At 38.6% G+C, this 20793-nt stretch overlaps 1 protein-coding gene across 2 annotated transcripts in view; it reads right to left on the bottom strand.

Annotated features, from left to right (window-relative positions):
- Window positions 1-1168: 1168 nt before the first annotated feature.
- Window positions 1169-20793, bottom strand: part of carmil2 (capping protein regulator and myosin 1 linker 2) — a 53816-nt gene continuing 34191 nt past the window's right edge. The window contains exons 32-41 of one of the 2 annotated variants that reach the window (XM_053500461.1): window positions 15155-15258; window positions 14286-15042; window positions 11543-11647; window positions 10370-10406; window positions 9858-9935; window positions 7744-7809; window positions 7299-7637; window positions 3977-4084; window positions 2674-2778; window positions 1169-1550 (exon numbers count right to left, since the gene is read on the bottom strand). In XM_053500461.1, coding sequence (XP_053356436.1) covers window positions 1336-1550; window positions 2674-2778; window positions 3977-4084; window positions 7299-7637; window positions 7744-7809; window positions 9858-9935; window positions 10370-10406; window positions 11543-11647; window positions 14286-15042; window positions 15155-15258 — 1914 coding nt within the window. In that variant the 3' untranslated portion in view covers window positions 1169-1335. The remainder of the gene's footprint in view (window positions 1551-2673; window positions 2779-3976; window positions 4085-7298; window positions 7638-7743; window positions 7810-9857; window positions 9936-10369; window positions 10407-11542; window positions 11648-14285; window positions 15043-15154; window positions 15259-20793) is intronic. The other variant, XM_053500462.1, reaches the window with a different exon arrangement.

Here is a 20793-nt window from a genome sequence, read left to right as displayed (position 1 = left end):
CAAAGTGAGGGATTTGTTTCATGGAACATTTCATGATAAGAAAAACATTTAACATGGAAAACACAAACAATGACCCGTTAGCATGATTCGATTTGCATAACGTAGACTGGTCTTTAATAAATCCTATCCTTTATAAATTTTTATACTCCTTTCTGTCACCTAATGATACAAAGCCTTCATTTTCTCCTTTAGCCTTGGTGAGAGTGTGGACTGTGTAAAAAGTGCTCAAACATTGAAGTTGGCTGCAGCTGGAATGTTTCGGTTTGGCAGCTGTGGTCAGGTTTGATTGAAATTTTTCCGTATTCTGGATTTAAGATCTTTACAATTTCACATATGGATATATTTTTCTAAAGTCCATCTATCCTTCTTAAACAACATAGCGACTCATCTTTGTTTTTACTAAAAAGTTATTTACTGTATTATGTGGTGGTTTCATTTGCTTATTTGTGATCCGTTTTCAAATTGTACATTAAGTGCTTATTGCCAATATTTTCATGTAATAAAAGAGTTTAGATTCTAGCTATTTGTTTCATGTTGTTTATCCGTCAGCAAAAACTGAACTAAAGCAGTGTGCGCTCTGTGCAAGTGCACTTAAAATCACATATACTGTAATAAACCTGCTAATGTTTTGTTTTACACGATATTGGACGAGGTGGTTCGTTTAGATTTTTTTTCCTCTGATGAAGCCGGTCAACTCTGAACCAGAACATGAGTCTGAGATCCTTGTTTTTTGTTTTTGCTTTTTCCTTATTCCAAACAGGCTTGGCGTTTCTTCACACCTTCCTCATCACGTGTGGAGCTGTTTCCTTCCCAGATAATCCTTTCTCTGTTCCTTCCCTTTTCAGCTCACCACACTATCACAGATGGCTGTCCTGCTCTCACTGTCTCCATCAGCCAAACCCTGCAGCTCTATGCTCAGTAAGGGGAGGAATGCGGTGTTACTGAGGAGTGTGCATGTATACACACTACATACACACATGCAGCAGTGACTCAAAAGTGTGTGGGCTCTTCTGCTCACAAAGTCTGTATTCTATGGAAAACCACAGTAGCAGCAGGTTTATATTTAAAAATAACAATCACGGGGGTTGTTAGCTGTTGTTAAAAAATAAAAAAACGAATATATTTTCACCCACATTGTGTATAAAACCAATAAGCTCCAGACTCTTAATGACACAACAGTATTCACTTTTTAATAATTATTAACAAGTATATGTATTGAATTACTCTTTTTTTTTTTCCTTTTTTTTTAACATTTGTTCATAATTCATTCTTTTGTACATAATATGACGTGCAAGGCAAAGGCAGACATGATATAAAATAAAATTTGCACAGGGCTCAGTCCACATATGTGTCAGGTGAGGGGGTTTCAGTTCTTTGGTCTGATGACTCTCCCTGTGCTGTGTGCTGTTCAGAGGCCGACTCCTCCCTCTCTAGGATGGTCTCTTTCCCCTCAATCCCACCGGGACTCTTTTCAGGCTGGCCATCACTGGCAGTAGTGCTGTCTGTCTCTTCAGCCTGTTCACTGTCACGTTCTCTCGCCGCTGTTTTACCTTTTGGCAGAGCAAAAAAAAAATTCAAATAATTAATGCAAGACAAATAAACAAACAACAACTGAAACTCTTTGATCTTTGACAATTATTGTAATTGCCATTGCTGTTCAGCCGAAACGAAACATTTAGCCCAGTATTGTAAAGGTTCCCCTTGGGCATGACTCCACAAGACCCCTGGGTGTGTGCGCTGTGGTGTCTGGTACTGGGACGTAGGATATCTGGGGAATATCTAAAGAATTTGTGGACTGGATCTACAACCTTGAGCTCTTTGCCTATGAAGCCCCACACACAGTAAGCTGTGATGCACATAATGTTCAAGTGCCTTTCTATAATGGACAGCATTTACTTTTTTAGTACTACTATCCTGTGGGTTTGGACTGGACAGGCTTGGGTCGCGATAAACCTGTGACCATTCAATTCAAATCTTCAATAGGGTCACGACATACATTATAAATGTTAACCAATGTTATTCCTTGGCAGTGGTGTTAATGTTGTAGCTGATCGATATATATATATAGCCAAAAAATATATATTACAAAAAAAAAAGGAATCATCTCTTTTATATTATATCATCTCCTATTTAATATTGTTTTAACATGTTTAACACACACACACACACACACATATAAATATATATATATATATATATATATAGTCTTCCAAGTAATTAATAATTTCTAAGTATCTAAATAATTTAATTACCACCCAACAACCAAAGTTTTATCTTCATTATTTTATTCTGATCATTTCTTATATTTTATTATATTTTTTACTAGAATTTAACACTGACCAAACGGTTGAGCTATCCCTTAGAAAAAAAAATACATATAGTCATTACATATACAGGATATTTACACACCGTTATAAATCTATTTAAATAATTGATGCACTTCATATGTGCATTGACAAAATTGCTAGACTAATTAAATTAAATTTGTTTCCATTGATCCTGATATCTAATTGCCAGCAGTGCAGCCGGACCCTGAAAGCTTTAAGATTAAAAAAAAATTGCAAGTAATCATAACATGCATCTAAAAAAGACCAACTTATTCATGATGCCAGTGCATTGTCGCACTAGCTGTCTTTTATTTCCTTCCTCTTAATAGCATCAATCTCTCCTCACCCTCCTCACGCTCGGGCAAATCCTCTGAGCAGGGCTCCAGTTCCCCCAGGTTTACCCGCTTACGTATTGGTGACCTCTGTAGTCGGGGCAATGCAGCTTTCAGCTCTGAGACAGACCAAAGTACAATAATTAGTCTCATTAAAAAATTTATATGATTTTGTTGAAAAAATATAAGGATAATTGCTTTAGTAACCTTCAGTAATATATTAACAAAAAACTGCAGTGGTTTTCTCTCATTGTAGAAGTAGTAGTAATCAGTTCTGATGAAGAACAATTTGAATGCATCATGACTAAAGCATGCTCCTACTGGATGCTACATCCTCTACAATGAGTGTCCTGAAAGTTTCCCCCTTACAGGTTAAATGTAACGGTTATTCAGAACACACTTCTGTCTAATTTCTAGCTGAGATGGTTTTCTGCTGTCACATATGCAAATAAAGTGGCACAGCCTTATTTTCTTTTACAAAAATGCACTACGCAGTGGAAACCTCCCTATGTGGTTGAGTAGACTAATTTACAAAAACGCTAAAGATAGCGGTAAAAACAGTGGAATTTCATTTTTTTGTGTTTTAGACTTCCTATTGCAAAATGTGTTTATATGTTTTAGATTTTGGGGGCAAAGTGTGTATCAGTTGTTTTTCCCAAGAAACCGTGTAGAATGTTTTTTTCTAATAAATCTAATTCATCAATAAAAATTGCTTATAGACATTTTACATTTGCTCATTTGACCCATTTACTCAGATGAGACAGGATATGGCTGAGCAGAGTCAGATGCTCATACTGCAGCTGCTGGGATTTGAACTAAAAACGTTTTGAGAATTAAGTAGAACTTAATTTAATACAATTCAATTTTATTTTCTTCACTATTAACATGAACAATGTCAAAAAGCAGCTTTACAGAATTCAAAATTCCGGACATAAATTAGAGAAATGTCCCTATCAGATAACGAGGTGGCACGGAAAAGCTCCCTGAGCTGATAAGAGGAAGAAACCTTGAGAGAAACCAGACTGAAAAGAAAACTCGTCTTTATTTGGGTGATACCTGATAGTATAACCATAAATAAATCCCAGCTACAGTATATATGTGTGGCATAAGATTAAAAGTTCAATTATACAGTATGACAGGAAATGTGCTTTTTTGATATAAAGTCCACTTTACAAACGTATAGGCCAAAAAAAAAATGTTTGTAGACAACTGACTGGTGCCCGCTAACCTTCATTGACGTTTAGACACATTACCATATTGATTAAAGCACTCCTGTTTAGTGCGAGGTGCAGTGTAGACACCGAAACAAAAGCTGACCTTCAGGGTCGAGCAGCGCAGCGTGCTGGAGCAGGGCATCCTCGTGGACAGAGACGGCTCGGCGCTGAGGTGAGGGCTTCATGCGAGGCCGTGGTTTCGGGAGAGTTTCTGTGGGAGGAAAGTGGTACAGTGTCTGTGATCATATCATAGTCATCTGTGAGCATCCATATACAGGATATTCCATTACAAACAACACAAGTTAATACAAGTTGATGTAAACATTGTGCATTGCTGGAGTGCTCCATCTATAACAGTGCATCATATTTACATTACAGTTGCCTGTATGCTGTATATGTAATTATATGGATATTTAAAGACTGTAAATTGATTGTTTTGACTGAACATCTGTACACAAACAAAACAATGCATACAGTTTAACCCAAGTCCTTTCGCTATAGCTGACTCAGCCACTAAATTACATGTTTGATCTGATGGAAGTTATTAAATTGTCTTCAGCTGAGGCCTATAGAAGGCCGCTGACTGTTAGAGCATTAAGAGCTACCATCAGGGGAGGTGTTGAAGGAAAACAGAGCGGAGGCCAGTTACTGTGGCCCTACTGTTAATGTGTAAATCTGTTTAGACAGTGATGGATATCTAGGGACTTTACAGGGTCTCTTTGCAAGACTACTACATGCTGCGAGTGGACAGTGCCTGGATAGTGCACACTGATACCACCACTGCAATACGATAAAACCGTAACCAGACACTTGATGCAACAAACTGCCCGATTTAGTTCTCTCTGCAGATTTCACAACCTTCGGTAAGGACTTAAGACTGAGCTCTTCTCAGAGCACTAAAACAGCTCAGGTCTTTTCCAAAGAATGTGATAACCCTTTTGGTATTAACTGATGTATACTTTACTTTCTATTTCACTTTCACTTCGATACCAAGAATGATCTGAAATGGACATTTCTTTTAAAATTGAGCCAACTCTATAAAATAATTTTATGCAAAACATTTGACGCACAATGGTGGACCTTAAACTCACATGTCTTTAGTCTATATATATAAAAAAAAAATGAATTAGCCTTGTCATTTCAGTATATTTACATTGCGTATACTGACCTGTGTATTTGTGTTTATTGCGCTCTGTCTGCCCTGTGATATTGGCTGCTAGATTGGATTTGTTAACTACATTGCTTGTAACTGCAATCCTCACCAGGAAAGCAGAAGAAATAATAATAGATGAATGAACTGCTTACGACCCTATTCAACTAGCACAGCTTCATTATAGCCGAAGACAAGGACATGACAAGTAATCACGATGATGATGATACGAATAAGATCCCAGAACTCCATAACGCCGTCTCAGAGCAAAGCAAACTGCAGGGAGCCCATTAGTGACTATTAGTTCATCATGGATCAACAATGGAGATGGTCCTTAAGCTTTGCTGCGGTCACTAAGCCTGCTCCAGTAGACAGACCACCAGCAGTAACTCTAAGTACAATGTAAGTAGGATGAGTCACACTCTAATTATCACAGCTTCCTACTACATTCCTTATTGGATTTCAACTACCAATCCAGTGCCACGTGCGCAGCTACTGCAAAAATCATCACAGTCATTAATAGGATTATTAGGAACAACCTATTCATGGGTGCTGCTCTAATATGGCAAAGCCAGGGTAAGGAGTTTTCTTTTCTCTACTTTGATCAGTATTCGACTATCCACCAGAGTGAGAGGACTGTTGAGAAAGAATGTTGGGCCGCACTCAGGGTTTACTCAGGGCTGCTGTTTTGTTTTGTACCTTTGGCCAGAAAGTTTTATCACATTGCGTTCAACCACAAGGAGATCTGAGCCCATGAACATAAAGTACTGGTGATAATCAGATTTTAAATCAACATCAGTTTCTCAATATATCAATATACTCATCGTCTATACCGCTTAATCTTGTACTCAGGGTCGCGCGGGGCTTGGAGCCTATTCCAGGAGACCTATGGCACGGGGCGGGGTACACCATGGGTGCCAATCCATCGCAGGGCACACACACAGTACTGCAACTTGTGGATGGCAATTATAATCTTTATTATAATTATATAATTATAATGCATAATCTGCATGTCTTTGGACAGTTGGAGGAAACCGGAGTACCTGGAGGAAACCCACTAAACACAGGGAGAACATGCAAATTTCATGCACACAGAGACAGGAATCAAACCCGGACCCTGAAAGTGCAAGACGACAGTGCTAACCACTAAACCACCAATGTAAATCAATCTTTCTATTACACTGTATAACCACATAGAGGTGGGAAAATGTCACCCTGGCTCTATGAACTAAGATTTAAACCAAAGAGAAGTTGTGTACCAGGATGCACAATGCACCAACAACCCTTCTCTAAAAAATGCAAAAAGCATAAGCTCCTTCTATTTCATTATCTAATCAACACATTTTCAAGTTCAGTTTCTGCTTGTCATTTTCCCCAGCTCTGTTAAGACTCCACAGCAAGTAATTTAACATATGTGGAAATGCTAAATCATCACACAAAATTCTCACTGACTCATTACAATGCCCTTCTCTAATTCCTGCACATGAAAGAAATCCCTCATCCATAACAAAACCCCTAAGTACAGACGCCTAACAGCACTAAGTAAAGTATAGTTTTCATCTCCTGCTGGTTTCAGTAATTTTTAGAGCTTATATCTTTTTCATTTCCTTTTTATGGATTATTTCCACGTTTGTCATTAGGCCACACCTAACAAGTGCATATAACGTAATCAGTATAGGAGAGAGCAGTTAAAATGACTTTCTCTACCATGATACTGGGAGAGGGGTGTAGATGGTTGAAAAGAGGATGGTCATGTTCAAATACTTAACTACAAACACCTCACCATGACAGAATATTAGTTTTTGACAGAAAAACGCGAATTTATAAAAGCTTCATCTGCAGGTCTTAAAAATTGTTAACTAAAACGTGGCCTTTTTTGCTCATATAATATGTTAACACTAAGGTATAATTGGCAGAACACTTATTGTAAACCTTTAAATTGAACTGTTATGCAGTTATTATGTTTAAAAATATTATTAAGTAGCTACTATTTTCATTAACCATATTTCACTGACACTATTCAACTCCTAGTACTATTAATTAATAATTAATATTATTAACTCTATTAGTGAAACTAATAGAAAAAGGGAGCATTAACAGGGGTTTCTGACTTTAAAAATGAGAGAAACACCCCAAATGAAACAAATCGGTAATAGAAATAGAAAATAATACTCATTTATTCCCATTAAGCTGTATTTAGGGTTGACTTTAAGTGCACATAGTGAGTTAAGATCCTAAAACCATTCTGACCATCTTCAGCTGATCCACTTCATACCTTCAGTAACAGACTGTGCTCTTTCCGCTCTCTCCTGGGGGTCTGTGCTACGCACCCTACGTGGTGAAGGGGCTGGAGGTGTCTCTTTTCGAGGAGAAGGGGTTGGAGGCTCCTTTGCCTGGGACTGGGAGGAAGTTCTACTCTCCACCACTGTTGTTGGAATATCTGGAGATGGACTCGACTGCCTGGGGATCGGAGAGATGGTCCTGGAGGTCATAGGAGTCTCACCCGGGGGGATAAAGGTGGGTTTGAGGGATGGTTTGGGGGGTAAAGGGCCTAAAGGTCGTTCAGGGAGTGGAGGGCGTTCTATGTTGGTTGCGCGCACCGGCCGTCTGGTGTCTGATAGTAAATGATGCAAATGTCTTATTAATAATGCACCATGGTTTAAATGATATAAAGTACAAAGACGATTTCGAAAATAAGAGTTACTTAAGTGATTTATCACCTGAAGAGGTGGACATGGTGCGTGGCTTCATAGGTGGGGGTTCAGGGTGGCTGTCCAGTATTGCCCCTAACACAAACAAGAATGTTAGTCATCAAAAGACATTTGTGTTCATGGCAGGTTTAAAATTTCACTTCACACATGAGCAATAGAAATGTACTGGTTCAACATGGCAAAAGTGAGGTTTGATAGTCTGTAAACTCCATATAGTCTGTGACTTTCCTGAAAGTGATACATTTCACTTGATCCAAAAAGAGTCCGAATTGATCATTGTTGCAAAGCAGCTTAACAAAATCAAAAGAAAATTATGGAAATGTGTATGAATCAAATCAGATTGTCCCTGATGAGCAAGACGATGGTGACGGTGGCAAGAAAAAACTCCCTGAGATGGCAATAGAAAATTGCCATCTCAGGTTTTATAAGAAACCTTGAGAGGAACTAGAATCAACCAGATTCAACGGGGAAGCAACAAATTCTCTAGATCTAATATAATAGATTTATAATATATTATTCTAGCTACAATTTATCATTATATGTCAATATGGTTCTGTTTATTTTCCTTGCACGCCTTTTTTGCTATTGTGAAAAAAATTGTTTCATGTCCACATACAATCTAATCATAGTTTTATAAACACAGACTACTGAGAACCTTAGTGGGGTCTGTATGTGACCCCTGAGATCTGGTGACCACTGAAGTTTCTTGGTATTGGAATTTCATGTACCGTCATCCTTTATGGAAGCTGCAGATTATATAATACAAATGATTTACTTTTCATTAGTACACTAGACACACACCTCGTTACCCACAAAATTGTTTCAATATGTTTGTGCAATCTTAATCAGGAATCATATACAGTAACAAGTCTCCTGGTGATTTCTCACACGGTTTACCTCACAAATGTGTTCAGCTCCTCTAGCAGCTCGGGAACAAATCTCATTTATTTTCTCCTTACAAGCTTCCATGTATCACAAATGTAGTTATATTCTTCCACTTAAACAATTTTCCTCTTTGCATATAGTGTATTATCTGTTGCATTACTTCTTGGTTTTCTAAATGCATTTGTTAAATTTGTCCCTTTTTGTTACTGAGTAGATCACTCTAGCATTTACACAAATCATGATTAGTCTGTGAACTGATGATGCTAATACATTTGTTTTTGTTGTTTTTGTTTTCAAACCAAAAAATTAATGACACACTAGATCAATATTTAATTTAGAAATATACATCTAGATGTGTTAAACAACTTAGAACAAGCACTTTGTCTTTGAACCCACCCATTTTTCAAGTGATCAAAAATATCAGAACAGGTAAGTGACAGCTGTGCCTGCTAAGATTAATTGCTAGCCAGGAGTCCACCGGGGAACCTTCTCTAACAAGAGTTTATTTGTTGTTAATTTTTATTTAACCAACATAAAGATCAGACAGCTGTCTAGAGAAGCAAACCAAAATATGTATGATCAGTGCTATTGCACATGATTTGTGCAAAACTAATACCACATGTGGAATGTCCTGAAAAGGAAAGAAACCACCGGTGTACAACAATCAGACACATGGGAGGAGTGAAGGCAGTTCACCATACACCTTTATAAGAAAACCTTAAAAGTAAAAATACAGAGACCTTACCACAAGATTAAAAAAGAATCAGCAGTAAAAATCAGAGGACTAGATTGGAAATTATCTTATGATCCAAAACATATGAGCTCATCAGTCAAGCATAGTGAAATACTCGCTAATCTTTATTGATATAACTCATGATGGTAGCAGAAGAATGAGTTCTAAAGTCTACGGAAACATGCTGCCTGCTGATGCACAGATGAATCCATTCAATTACACTAGGAGAACCTTTACCATGCCACAAGTCAACAACCCCAAACACACTGCCAAGGCTAGTAAGGATTTATTGTCAGAGGAAGGTGGAAGGTTTCGCCTGGCCATGTCAATCACCAGTCCCTAAACACACTGAGCATGTGTTTCACCCCGCAGATTAAAAAAAAAAATCCCAAAACAATCCATAACTGAAAGAAGCTGCTGTAAAAAAGCATCATAAAGAAAAATGAAATAGCTAATTTGCTAACTTGTTCCAGTTATTGCAAGCAAGGAATGTGCAACCATTTACCTGTTCCAATAGTTTTGCTCAATAAACAGCTGTGTGTCCTATAACCACCGGGTCCATGTTCTAAATTGTTTAGCACATCTGAAATACCAAGAAATGAAAGCTCTTATCTCAGTTTTCTTTTAATTTTAATAGCAAATGTTGTCAGTACTGTATATAGCAAAAACAAAAGTGCTGACACTGTTGTTTTAATCCTTTAAGGAGAGACTGTAGTTCCAACTGTGAACCTGCTGTAAATACTAAAACAGGATTTTCCTTTTGGCATTACAAAATGGTTTACCTAACAGTTACATTATGGAGCTTATGACACACTATGAGCCTTCACACATAGATCTGCATCGGGCAAGATATCATATAGCACATGTAACACCTAATATGCAGTGTAAGGCTGCGTACATTGTCATACAGAACTGCAAATGTAGCACATCTTAGAATGCAGTAACAATCTCCAGTTACAAAGAGGAACAGCTACATCCTGATGATTATAAAGGTGAGGAATTAGAGAAGGGCCTTACCTTCTGAGTTGGCTTTTCTCAGCTCCTCATCTTTGCTCTGAAAGAGAACAGTAAGGTCTTGATTGAAATGTCTTTGACAGAATAATCCCCAATTTATCAAAGTATGATGTTTCTGATATTGTGGTTAAGCAGCTAAGCAAGTATTACACATACTGAAAGTTAGCAGCACAAATCATTACATAGATTTCAGAGAAGTCCAAGAGTCGTTCATTCCTTTTTCATTATCACAATTTTAACTGCTGTCCAGAACGTTATGCTTTAGATCATACTCCAAACAGATTGCAGACTGCTTGTGATTTACTCTAGCATTTGTTCTTAGTTTCAGGAAAATAAGGTTAATAGCATTGCTAGAAAACAACGTTGAAAAGTTGAAGACTTTTCATAATAATGTACACTGATAAAAAAGCCATGGAATTAAAAGGACCTGCCTAATATTGGGTAAGGTTTCTCTTGTGTTGCCAAAACAGCTCTAACCAGTCAAGGCATGGATCTCACAAGACCTCTCAAGGTATGCTGTGGTACCTGGCACCAAAACATCAGCAGCTCCATGGACAAGAGTTTTTATCTGGCATATCCCATGGATATTCAGACAGATTGAGATCTGGGCAATGTGGAGGTCTAGTCAACCCCTTGAACTGTTATTGTTCCTCAAACCTTTCCTGAACATTTCTTGTAGTATGGCAGGGTGCATTATCCTGCTGTAAGAGGCCACTCTTACATGGGCCAGTGCTGATGTGAGCCCATATGTGCCCGCCTGAGCTCAGATCATTACTCTAAAGTCACACACACACACACACACACACACACACACACACACACACACACACACACATACACACACACATACCCACACACACACCACGCATGAGTGAGCCTTGGATGCCCATTATCCTGTCTCCAGTCTACCAGTTTTTCATTCTTTGGAACACTTGGTAAGGTACTAAGCAGTGCATGCCAGTTAACCCAGTTGATAGCCATTAATGGCCCTTGGCAGAGTAACCTACTGTAGCTCTGTAAACTTGCTTGTTTTTCCTGAGCACTGACTTCCTAAGATATAAAATTTCTTGACAAATGAGATAATCAATGTTTTTCACATCACCTGTTGTCAGTACGTCTGATTGGTGTATACTTGTGTAGGTTACTTAACAAATGACCACACACAAACACACACACCTGACTTTTTTTGGAGTCAAAAGGAGGTGTCTTGGCAACCCCCATGCGGTGCAGCATAACATGGAGCCGCTGTTCAAAAGTGGAGGAGCTTTCAGATGAGTGTTTCTAAGATGGAAAGAAAGAAAGAAAGAAAGAAAGAAAGAAAGAAAGAAAGAAAGAAAGCAGTTGTGACCGAAGTCTACAGAGTGCATATTACTACAGGCAACATTTAATACATGAATGGCTTGTGAAAAGGAGTTCTCGCCTAACCTCTACACAATTGGGTTTTGGAGTAATAAGCCCAAACATGATTATATATGATCAGTGTGTTCAGTTGATAATCATAATTGTCATTTTTAGCAAATATAGTACTAATACAAAAGAACACTAAATATACAGTCCTGAGCAAAAGTCTTCATATTAAGTTTAAGTTACATAAAAAAATAGAATTATTTTACTGTGATAAAGATATCATTTAAAAATTGGTTGTCTATGTAACATTCCCAGCAGCCACCTCATTTGCCCTCTCGTCTGTTCCAACCATTCAACATTCAGCATCAACAGTATACTAATCACCAGCCTGATCATCTGTCATCATCCACACCTGTTTCTCACTGGTTTTATGCCTTAAGTTAGATTTTTTTAATGCTTAAATGATTTACAGGTCACTATGGGGCTTAACAAACAAAAATAATTCTCAGTTTCAGGGAATGAACTCAAAATGAGGGCCAGAAAATCCTTCAGGAAGCCTAGAAAACCATTCGTTAAGAATACATAAAAAATACAAGAGTGTCTGGCTCTTTGGAAGCAAAATATAAACAATTTAAGGATGGCTCAAGACTTTTGAGCAGTACTGTAAGTACAAAGAAGGACAAAAGTATACTTTGGTAAAAATTGTTACTGATAGCATAGTAAATATATGGAGTATAATTTTATAGCTAAGATAGCAACAACAACAAAAGAAACGCTTCACATCACATAGAAGCATTATGCCCTTCTTTTAAAAAGACTGCTAACATATTTAATTATTGAGCCAAATCATGACAGGCTTATGATATTTTCACAGCATGTTCACAGTATCAAGGTAGTCTATCACACTATCACATTACAACTCTCACATGGGGATCTCTCATTCAGCCTTTAGTCCGTACATTAATTCCATATGATAAAACTGCCAGCTGTTATTATTCATTGTTCGAAAATGAAATGTACACTTTAATCATATTATTTCTATTATTTTATCTAGTTTATCTATTATATATCTAGAGCTGGATGTAAAACTACTTTAACTCCAAACACACTGCAGACTCACGTCCCAACAGGAACATGTCAAGTGGTGACCACATTCACATTCAAGTGTTTGGTAAAGCTGAACATACCCACCAAGCAAGCCATTAAAAGCAGAGGACTTGCCCAGGCTGTTTATTAGGGATTGTTTCTCTAACCGTGTGAAGTTCACAACTCTTTTGTGTTGCTCAATATTTCCTGTTTGTAATAGTCTTTTTAGGCTTTCCTGTTATTACCAGTCTTTTTTTAGACATTCGAATGTGTCTCAAGTGTGCAAAAAAAATGCTGTTTTTGTCGCTTTTTTCCCCATTTTTTCCCATTTTTGTACTGGTCAGGGTTTAAACAAACCAATTAGATGTTTTTAGCTGTTGTGAACTCATATAAGAAAAGCCCCTCCCCCAGCAAGTTGCTCATCTCTGTTGTTTTTTGTTAGGGTGGGGTTCATTTACATTGACACTGAAACAGTGCATTGGAACGAGTAGAAGTAATATAAAGAGAAAGAGAGGTATGAAAAATGCATTATCTGTGGGGTATTTCAGCTGGCGCATAAGCATTAGTGTTACAAAAAAAGTAAAATGAGGACATTTACACTGGTCAAAGATCATTAATTCAATATAAATTCATCCAGTGGATTTTATTGTGGAAATATGCTTCGCAGATAATCCAAAATTCTCCCTTCCCACCCATAGTTTCCATCTCCCCCTGGATGTTACCAGAATATTTCCAAGCCAAGTGTAAGATATATTCTCTCCAGCAGGGCACCAGGTGCTTCTTCCAGTGAGACATCTGATGCAGCTCTAGATGGAGCCAAAGGAGTGGCATACATTTAATGTGTTCACACCACCTCAACTGCCTCCTCTTGATTGAGAGGAACAGGAACTCTAGGTTGAGGCAATCCTGTGTTGTCAGGCATAATATTTCATAGTAAATTTTTCCCCTTAAGATGCCAATAATTCAAAAAATCTTTAGTTAATGGAACAAAAAATAAAAAACATATAAAGCAGAGCAGCCACCTCATAACTACTGATGATGAATGATACAATCATTTCTCATTTGCAACCCAAAAGATATACCTTTTTTATATAGTTACCCACCTCTTATGGAATACACCTCCCTCATTTACCCCTTCCTCATAACCTTTCCCCAGCAGAAGAACACTATTGTTTGATTTGTCATCTGACAAACTGTAATGCATCAACTACTGAGCTGCACATGTTTTATGAAAGATCTCAGCGGTACTTTTACATTTTTGAAAATTGTAGAATTAAAACCTAACATCCATGTCACACCCCTTAAACAGCAGGGCCCTTAGGACAATGCCTCTTTTACCCATCCCTTGGGACGAATCTGACGGTCAATTGGTAAACCTCAAAGCAAAATACTACCACAGTTAGGGCATTTTATATCAAACCAAATTATGAAACAACTCCAACCATGGCTTGTCTTGACATTATATACAACATCATGGTTCACTTACCTTAGCTTGGGTAGCTCCAGAGTCCTGCCCTGGCTCCAGACCTGTAAGCAGGATAAGAGACTGAGACTTGCCCTCTCTAAGTGAGCGGCGCGTGGCTCTAGGTCTCCTCTCCCCATCAGGGGTTCGGCTCTTCTCTAGGGTCCGACTCTTCTCACCCTCCAAGGGCAACATGGTTGTTACTGGACTGGGAGTTTTACTTGGGGTTGGGGGTGCAGCAGGGGGCAATGTTGGGACTTCCTCAGTTTTGGCAGGCAAAGAAGCAGGGGGGGTGGGGGAGGAAGCAGGGGCAATTGACGGGGCAGGAAGTGTCATGAAGAGGGTGGAGGGTGCCATTTTGTCATCTACACTTGGTATTGTAGGGGATGAATCTGTGATGATGGGAGTAGTGCTGGCTGCCTTGGGAATGTTATCTTCTTCCACTTTCTCCTTTTCCTTTTCTTTCTCTCGCTCTTTTTCCTTTTCTCTCTCCTTTTCCTTCTCGCGCTCTTTTTCAGCACGAGCAGCCTCCCGGAGTGGTCGGATGAGGTCTGCTATTGAGTTCTTTTTGACCTTCCCTTCCGGGGCACCCTCACCTTTGGCTCCTCGACCTGCTCGGACCTTCTTGAAGGCGAAAAAGTCACCAAACTTTTTCTTTATGTTTTTTGTAGGGGCTGTGGAGGGCGTGGAGGTTGTCGATGTGGTGGTCAGAGGGGAAGTTGTGCCACAGGTAGACTCTGTAGGCTGTGCTTTGTTGAGGGGTTCCTCCCTCTGGTGCTTTCTGGAAGTCAGAAGAGGATAAACATGATGGAAGCTGAAATGTATGTTGCATGTATTGTAAAATAAGACATTTACACAGTGTAGAACTAATAACTTGATAGGTATATACTCACAACGGGTCATCAGGAATGATCTTCTTGGTGAAGAACTCCTCTACGCCCTCATCCACCCTCCCCATATTCTCATTTGCTTCATTTTCATTCTCAGCTGCCTGCTCCTACACATATACAGAAACACATACACAGAAAAAAAGGCAAGGTCATTTGCTAGGAAAGATTATTCAATGTCGACATGTAGAATGAATTAATGTAGAAAATGGAAACGCTTTGAAAACACCTAAGATTTACGAAATAAGCCGCAGCACTGTCTGAGCTGTCAGTGTGCACAGCTCCAAATATAAAAGTCACATTGTCTCTCTTCATATTTGTCACATTCAAGTGGACTTTTCACATGCACTCCCACACTCATACAACACCTGTGCATATTTGCATGCACATACAGTATGTAAGTACCTAAATTACGGTAAATCTTGGTGATGTAACCAATAATGTTAGCAGGCAAGGCTGGTTTTCTTTTGGTTGTGACTCTGGTGCATCTGTCTCTCTTGTCCCAAGAGAGAACCAAACCCAGCTCTAGTCTTTCTCTGTCTATGCCCCTCCTCCTAAAGCAATTAGACCCCTTAAATACACCCACATGTAGCACACTGGCACACAGAATGGGAAAATGCCTGCTTAACAATGGCGATTAGTGTCTGTATCTTGTAGCTATGGAAATAATTTAATAACAGAAACAAGCACATTTAGAATTGCAAATTTGTATGAACTGGATATCAATATCCTCTACTTAGCAAGAAGATTATCTTCTTGAAAGCAAAGTGCATTTGAGCATAAGAAGCTAAAAACAAAGTGTAAATTACAGGTTACTGAAGGTATTGTTTGTCTCTAAACACTGAAGTGTCTCCAGATACCTAGAACCGCAGCGTAATTTTCTCAAACCAATCATCTAAAAACACAGGTTTGAGCATTTTATAGAGTTAGGTTACTATGAGCTCGGTAAATTTTCTGAAGGGTAGCACAGGAGTACAGTGTGTAGCACTGCCGTCTCACAGCTCCAGGGTCCAAGACTCAATTCTGGGCTTGGTTACTGTCTGTATTCCCACCTCATATTAAGTTTCCCCGAATCCACCTCAAAAGCAGTTGCTGACAATAAATATAGAACGATTCAATCACTGACTACAGTATAGTGATTATAGTGATAAGGATGTTTAAACATTAGAACCTTTCAAATATTTAGACTAACAGGGAATGTGCGTGCATATGATGGTGGGGAATGTACATGGACATGCTGATAGCTCCTGGTTGTTGGACAGTTCCAATGTATATTTAGAAGCCCACAGACTGTATTACTGCTATTCTGAGTATATACTCAGATTCCAAAATAGCAACTTAGCAGTGATTAAGGCACTGATGAGATTAAGATCAGTGGTTAAGGTATTGAATTATGGTTTGAAAGGTCCCAGGTTCAAACCCCACAACCATCAAGTTGCCACTGTTAGATAAAAGTGTAAGTCGTTCTGTATAACAGCATCTGCCAAATGCCTAAATGTAAAATTTTATAAAATGAAGGAAAAGCTTTCTAAAGTTTAAAATTCTAAGCGTGTTATATGTTCTATATAGACAGAAAATGAGAATACTGAGACAGAAGATGAGCCTTTACCAGAGTGGAGAATTGAATTTTCTACAGTATATTGTCCATAATATAGACGACACTTAGACTTTTATTAATTTTGCAACTTATTTTTCTCAATGACACAAGGTTGTCTATAATAAAACACTTTTGTTGAAAATCATGATATATTCTTCTTTTAAAAGCTTTGACCAATCACTAGTGCTGGTTTTGCTGCATTTTAGATACAGTGATGCACTTAAATGTTTTACTAAAAGTAATATGAAAAAAAGAAACTTAAGCAGAGGGATAACGGTAAAACATTCAGGAGTCATGTGATTGCTTAGTGCACAAGAGGCGCTGTTTGGTACGTCTGGTTATGTTTGCTACACAGTGTTCGCCAATCAGGATTCCTGATGTCAGTTATAACTTATGGGACCATGGGCAAAAATTCTTATATGAAAACCCAAGAAACACTATTACCGACAATAAGTTGCATATTAACATGCCACGAGCACAACTGCAGGTCGATTTATCCATTGTGACACACATGTGGCAGGTGGAACATTTTGCAAAATCATGCATAATTCGATCTGATATACAGTAACCAAAACTAACTATTTTCGTATAAAAATATATATTTTTGCTCCTTTCAAAGAAAGAAATAATGCACAAAATATTTTTAAAACAGCTCGTAATTCTTTTTGTTTCTTCTGAAAAAAAAAAAGTCATGTCTCATTCTGGTGTCGAACTGGTTGTAGATATACATGGAAAACACTACGGGCTACTGTATGTGCTTCTCCCGTTCCTTTGAAGTGTGTATGCGTGTGTGTGTGTGTGTCAGACAGAGAGAGAGAGTATAGGGAGCATAGCAAAAGCGACCATATGTAAATGCAGTGCTACAAGCCGCATAAGAGATAGATTATAAAGCATTTCGTTCCTGCTGGCCAATCAGAATGCACAGCTCGTCATCTTTCCCCTGCATCTTCAGAAAAAAGAAGGCGGCGCTGTGGCAAGGTGTTTCCCAAATAATTAATACATCGTTACACATTAGTACACACAGCCCTTATACAGTACACACATAGCATTAACATACTTGTGCTTGTTTCCTCTGACAGTGGTCCAAATCCAAATTATATTGTTGGGAATGGCAGTATTATTACTTTACAACATAAACATAAGACCTAAAAAAGGTGTGAGAATAATAAAAAAAAAAAAGGCAACAGAAGTTTGAAAGAACATGATTTCTTGTGTATTAACTGTTAATAATATGTTTTCTTTTCTATTTATCCAACAATAAATTTGTCAACCTCAGATTTGAAATTTTGCTGTGACTTTAACAACACAGAGCCATTCAGTCTTTGATCACACACATGGGGGTAGTTAAGGCCTGAGGATGAGAAATTTCAGGCCAGTGTAGAGCTGTATGCTGTGTTGGGTAGAGCATACAGTAATACAGTGAGACACTAAAAGTGAACACTGCGGTTCTGTTTCTTTTCATGGTTTCTCAGAGCATCGCACTGCTATTGAAAGACAAATGCAGTCTCAATTCAAAAACAACCTGGAGCAGCTTCAATGTTTATGTAGGAGGACATTTCAAGGACAGAGGCTAAAATACCATACACATTTCATTTCTACTGGTATCAAAGCTATGTGGTCTTTGCTATTCATATACCACAATCCTGATGAACTCATGTTGGTACGGAACAAGCTGGTTCTGTGCTTTATGCCTGGTCAAATCATCAATTCAACTTTTTAAATCTCCTTGCGAGTTGTTCATGAAGGCATTAAAGCAAATAAATGTCGTCCTAGACAGACTGTCATAGTTAACCTGTCATTATATACGCTGATATTCTCTAGTATCTGTGAGTCAGCTGCCGTTTCAATTTGGAAAATCTGATATCACACTGGGAAGCCAACACCAGGGAAGCTGAGTCTCGGTAACACAAATTCTGGTATAATTGTTCGCTAGAAATAAGGGACCATGCAGCTGCTTGAGCTCCTGAGCTGATCAGGTTTAATGACACGTTTATAACTTTGATGAATGGGTTGTGACATTGTTAGTAAGTAATTGGTGTTCGGAAAATGTACTTGTGCATGCAGTAGAGAGAAAGACGAGAGTTATTTATGTGTGTGTGTGTGTGTGTGAGAGAGAGAGAGAGAGAGAGAGAGAGAGAGAGAGAGAGAGAGAGAGAGAGATAAAAATGCTGAGATGAGAACATAGCAAGACAACAAGAGAGAAATGCTTATGCAGGCTGAGACTACAAGAACAGGTGTAAGGTGATATTTACTGGGGAAGAATAAAATAATTAAAGTTACTGAATAACATGGTTTAAAATTAAGGTTGAATGAACTGGTACACCATCACACCCTGTCCATAGTGTACTCTGCGCCCCCATGCCACAACCTGGCTTTTTATTTCCACTTCCCAAGTGCCACACAGTATAGACACCCACTCCATGTGGATCACTGGCCAGAGGGCATGGCTGGTGTTTTATTTATATATATATATATATATATATATTCCACAGGTTTCATTTTTGTCTCAAGACCTTTTGTGAAATCAAGTTAATTATTTTCCTCAAAAAAAGGAATTAAGAGGAGAATGTCGAAGTAAAGACTAAACAGAATGGTATGAAGAAGATATGCTTTAGATGACTGATCTCTACTCCAGACTGTAGATTCATGTAGCCTATCGGTAACAGTCGTGTCAGTTGATTACGCACAGTTTTTGCTGCTATTTTTCAGTCACACATTATCAGCAGTGATTGAGAAGGCACATGTCAAATCCAGTGGCAGGTGTAATGAACGGGAACAAAGTGGATTATTTATACTAGCATCGTTTATTCCCGAGTAAATTGCATTTGGAAGAAAAGCAAGTTCAAATTGCACCAAAGGATTGATAGCAGAACTGTACATTTGATGGTTCTTCCTTTAAATGAAACAGCTACAAATAAACTGTTACCACATAATCATGAAAGCTGATCTGCCTTTAAGTGTTTCTTGCCCCACATCATTCTTCTTTAGACATTGATGACTATACAGTATAAATGCATTGCTAGACCTTAATAGTGTCATTGTTGAGCTCTTGATGGATATTAGGTTTCAGCTTGCCGTTTATTACAACAGTGGCTGTCACTACTGACCAGTAAATACAGGCTCACACTTTCAGGTGGTCTCAGGCAGTGATTGCAGTGTTTCCATGCTTCCTTCTATGTCTGAGCTGCTCCAGGGGAGAGAGGCATCCTCCCCAGAGACTCTGATCTAACAAAGCCGGTCAGCCTGACTGCACACTGAACCCAGTGTCTCTCTCTCTCTCTCTCTCTCTCTCTCTCTCTCTCTCTCACACACACACACACACACACACACACACACACACATATATATATATATATATATATATATATATATAAGAAAAAAGATGCACAAGAAAAGACCTTTCCTTGAAAATACATGCTCACAGTTAGGCGTGACAGAACCGAGACATGTACACCCACAGGTATCCATGACAACACAGCAATGAAAATCTCCCAACTCACGACACCGGCAGAGAGGAAGCAGCAACAACACTGCAGCTACCAGTCAAACACTCCCAGCTTACACACTGTAACAACACACTCTGCGTGAGTACAGCCTATTAACTAAACATACCCACAGGTAGCTATGACAGATCATTTACAGCAATACTAATGGTCATGAACACAATTTGATTGATAGGTATATAAGAGGATAAAATGAGCCCCACTGCCTGCCACACACACACACACACACATACACAGACACACAAAATATTCACACATAATGCATAGACTGCTTATAGCACCTCTAACAGCCTCTATTATCACTTAAAGTGGCATAGGACAGTGTTAATAACCAAAGCTGACTGTGTGTGTATGGTTGTGTAAAAAAGAGAGAGACAGAGAGAGCTTCTACACTTAGCTTCGCTATGAGACCAGCACCTATCACTATGGCAACCATTTGATCAGTCACCAACCAGGAAATACAGCCATCAGTGCAAGACAGGAAGAGCGCATATCACACACACACACACGCACATGCATACACACTGACAAGTGCACACTGTGAA

This window comes from Clarias gariepinus, chromosome 7, assembly GCF_024256425.1.
Source record: "Clarias gariepinus isolate MV-2021 ecotype Netherlands chromosome 7, CGAR_prim_01v2, whole genome shotgun sequence".
Taxonomy (NCBI): Eukaryota; Metazoa; Chordata; class Actinopteri; order Siluriformes; family Clariidae; genus Clarias; species Clarias gariepinus.
This window is presented reverse-complemented; position numbering and strand designations above follow the sequence as displayed.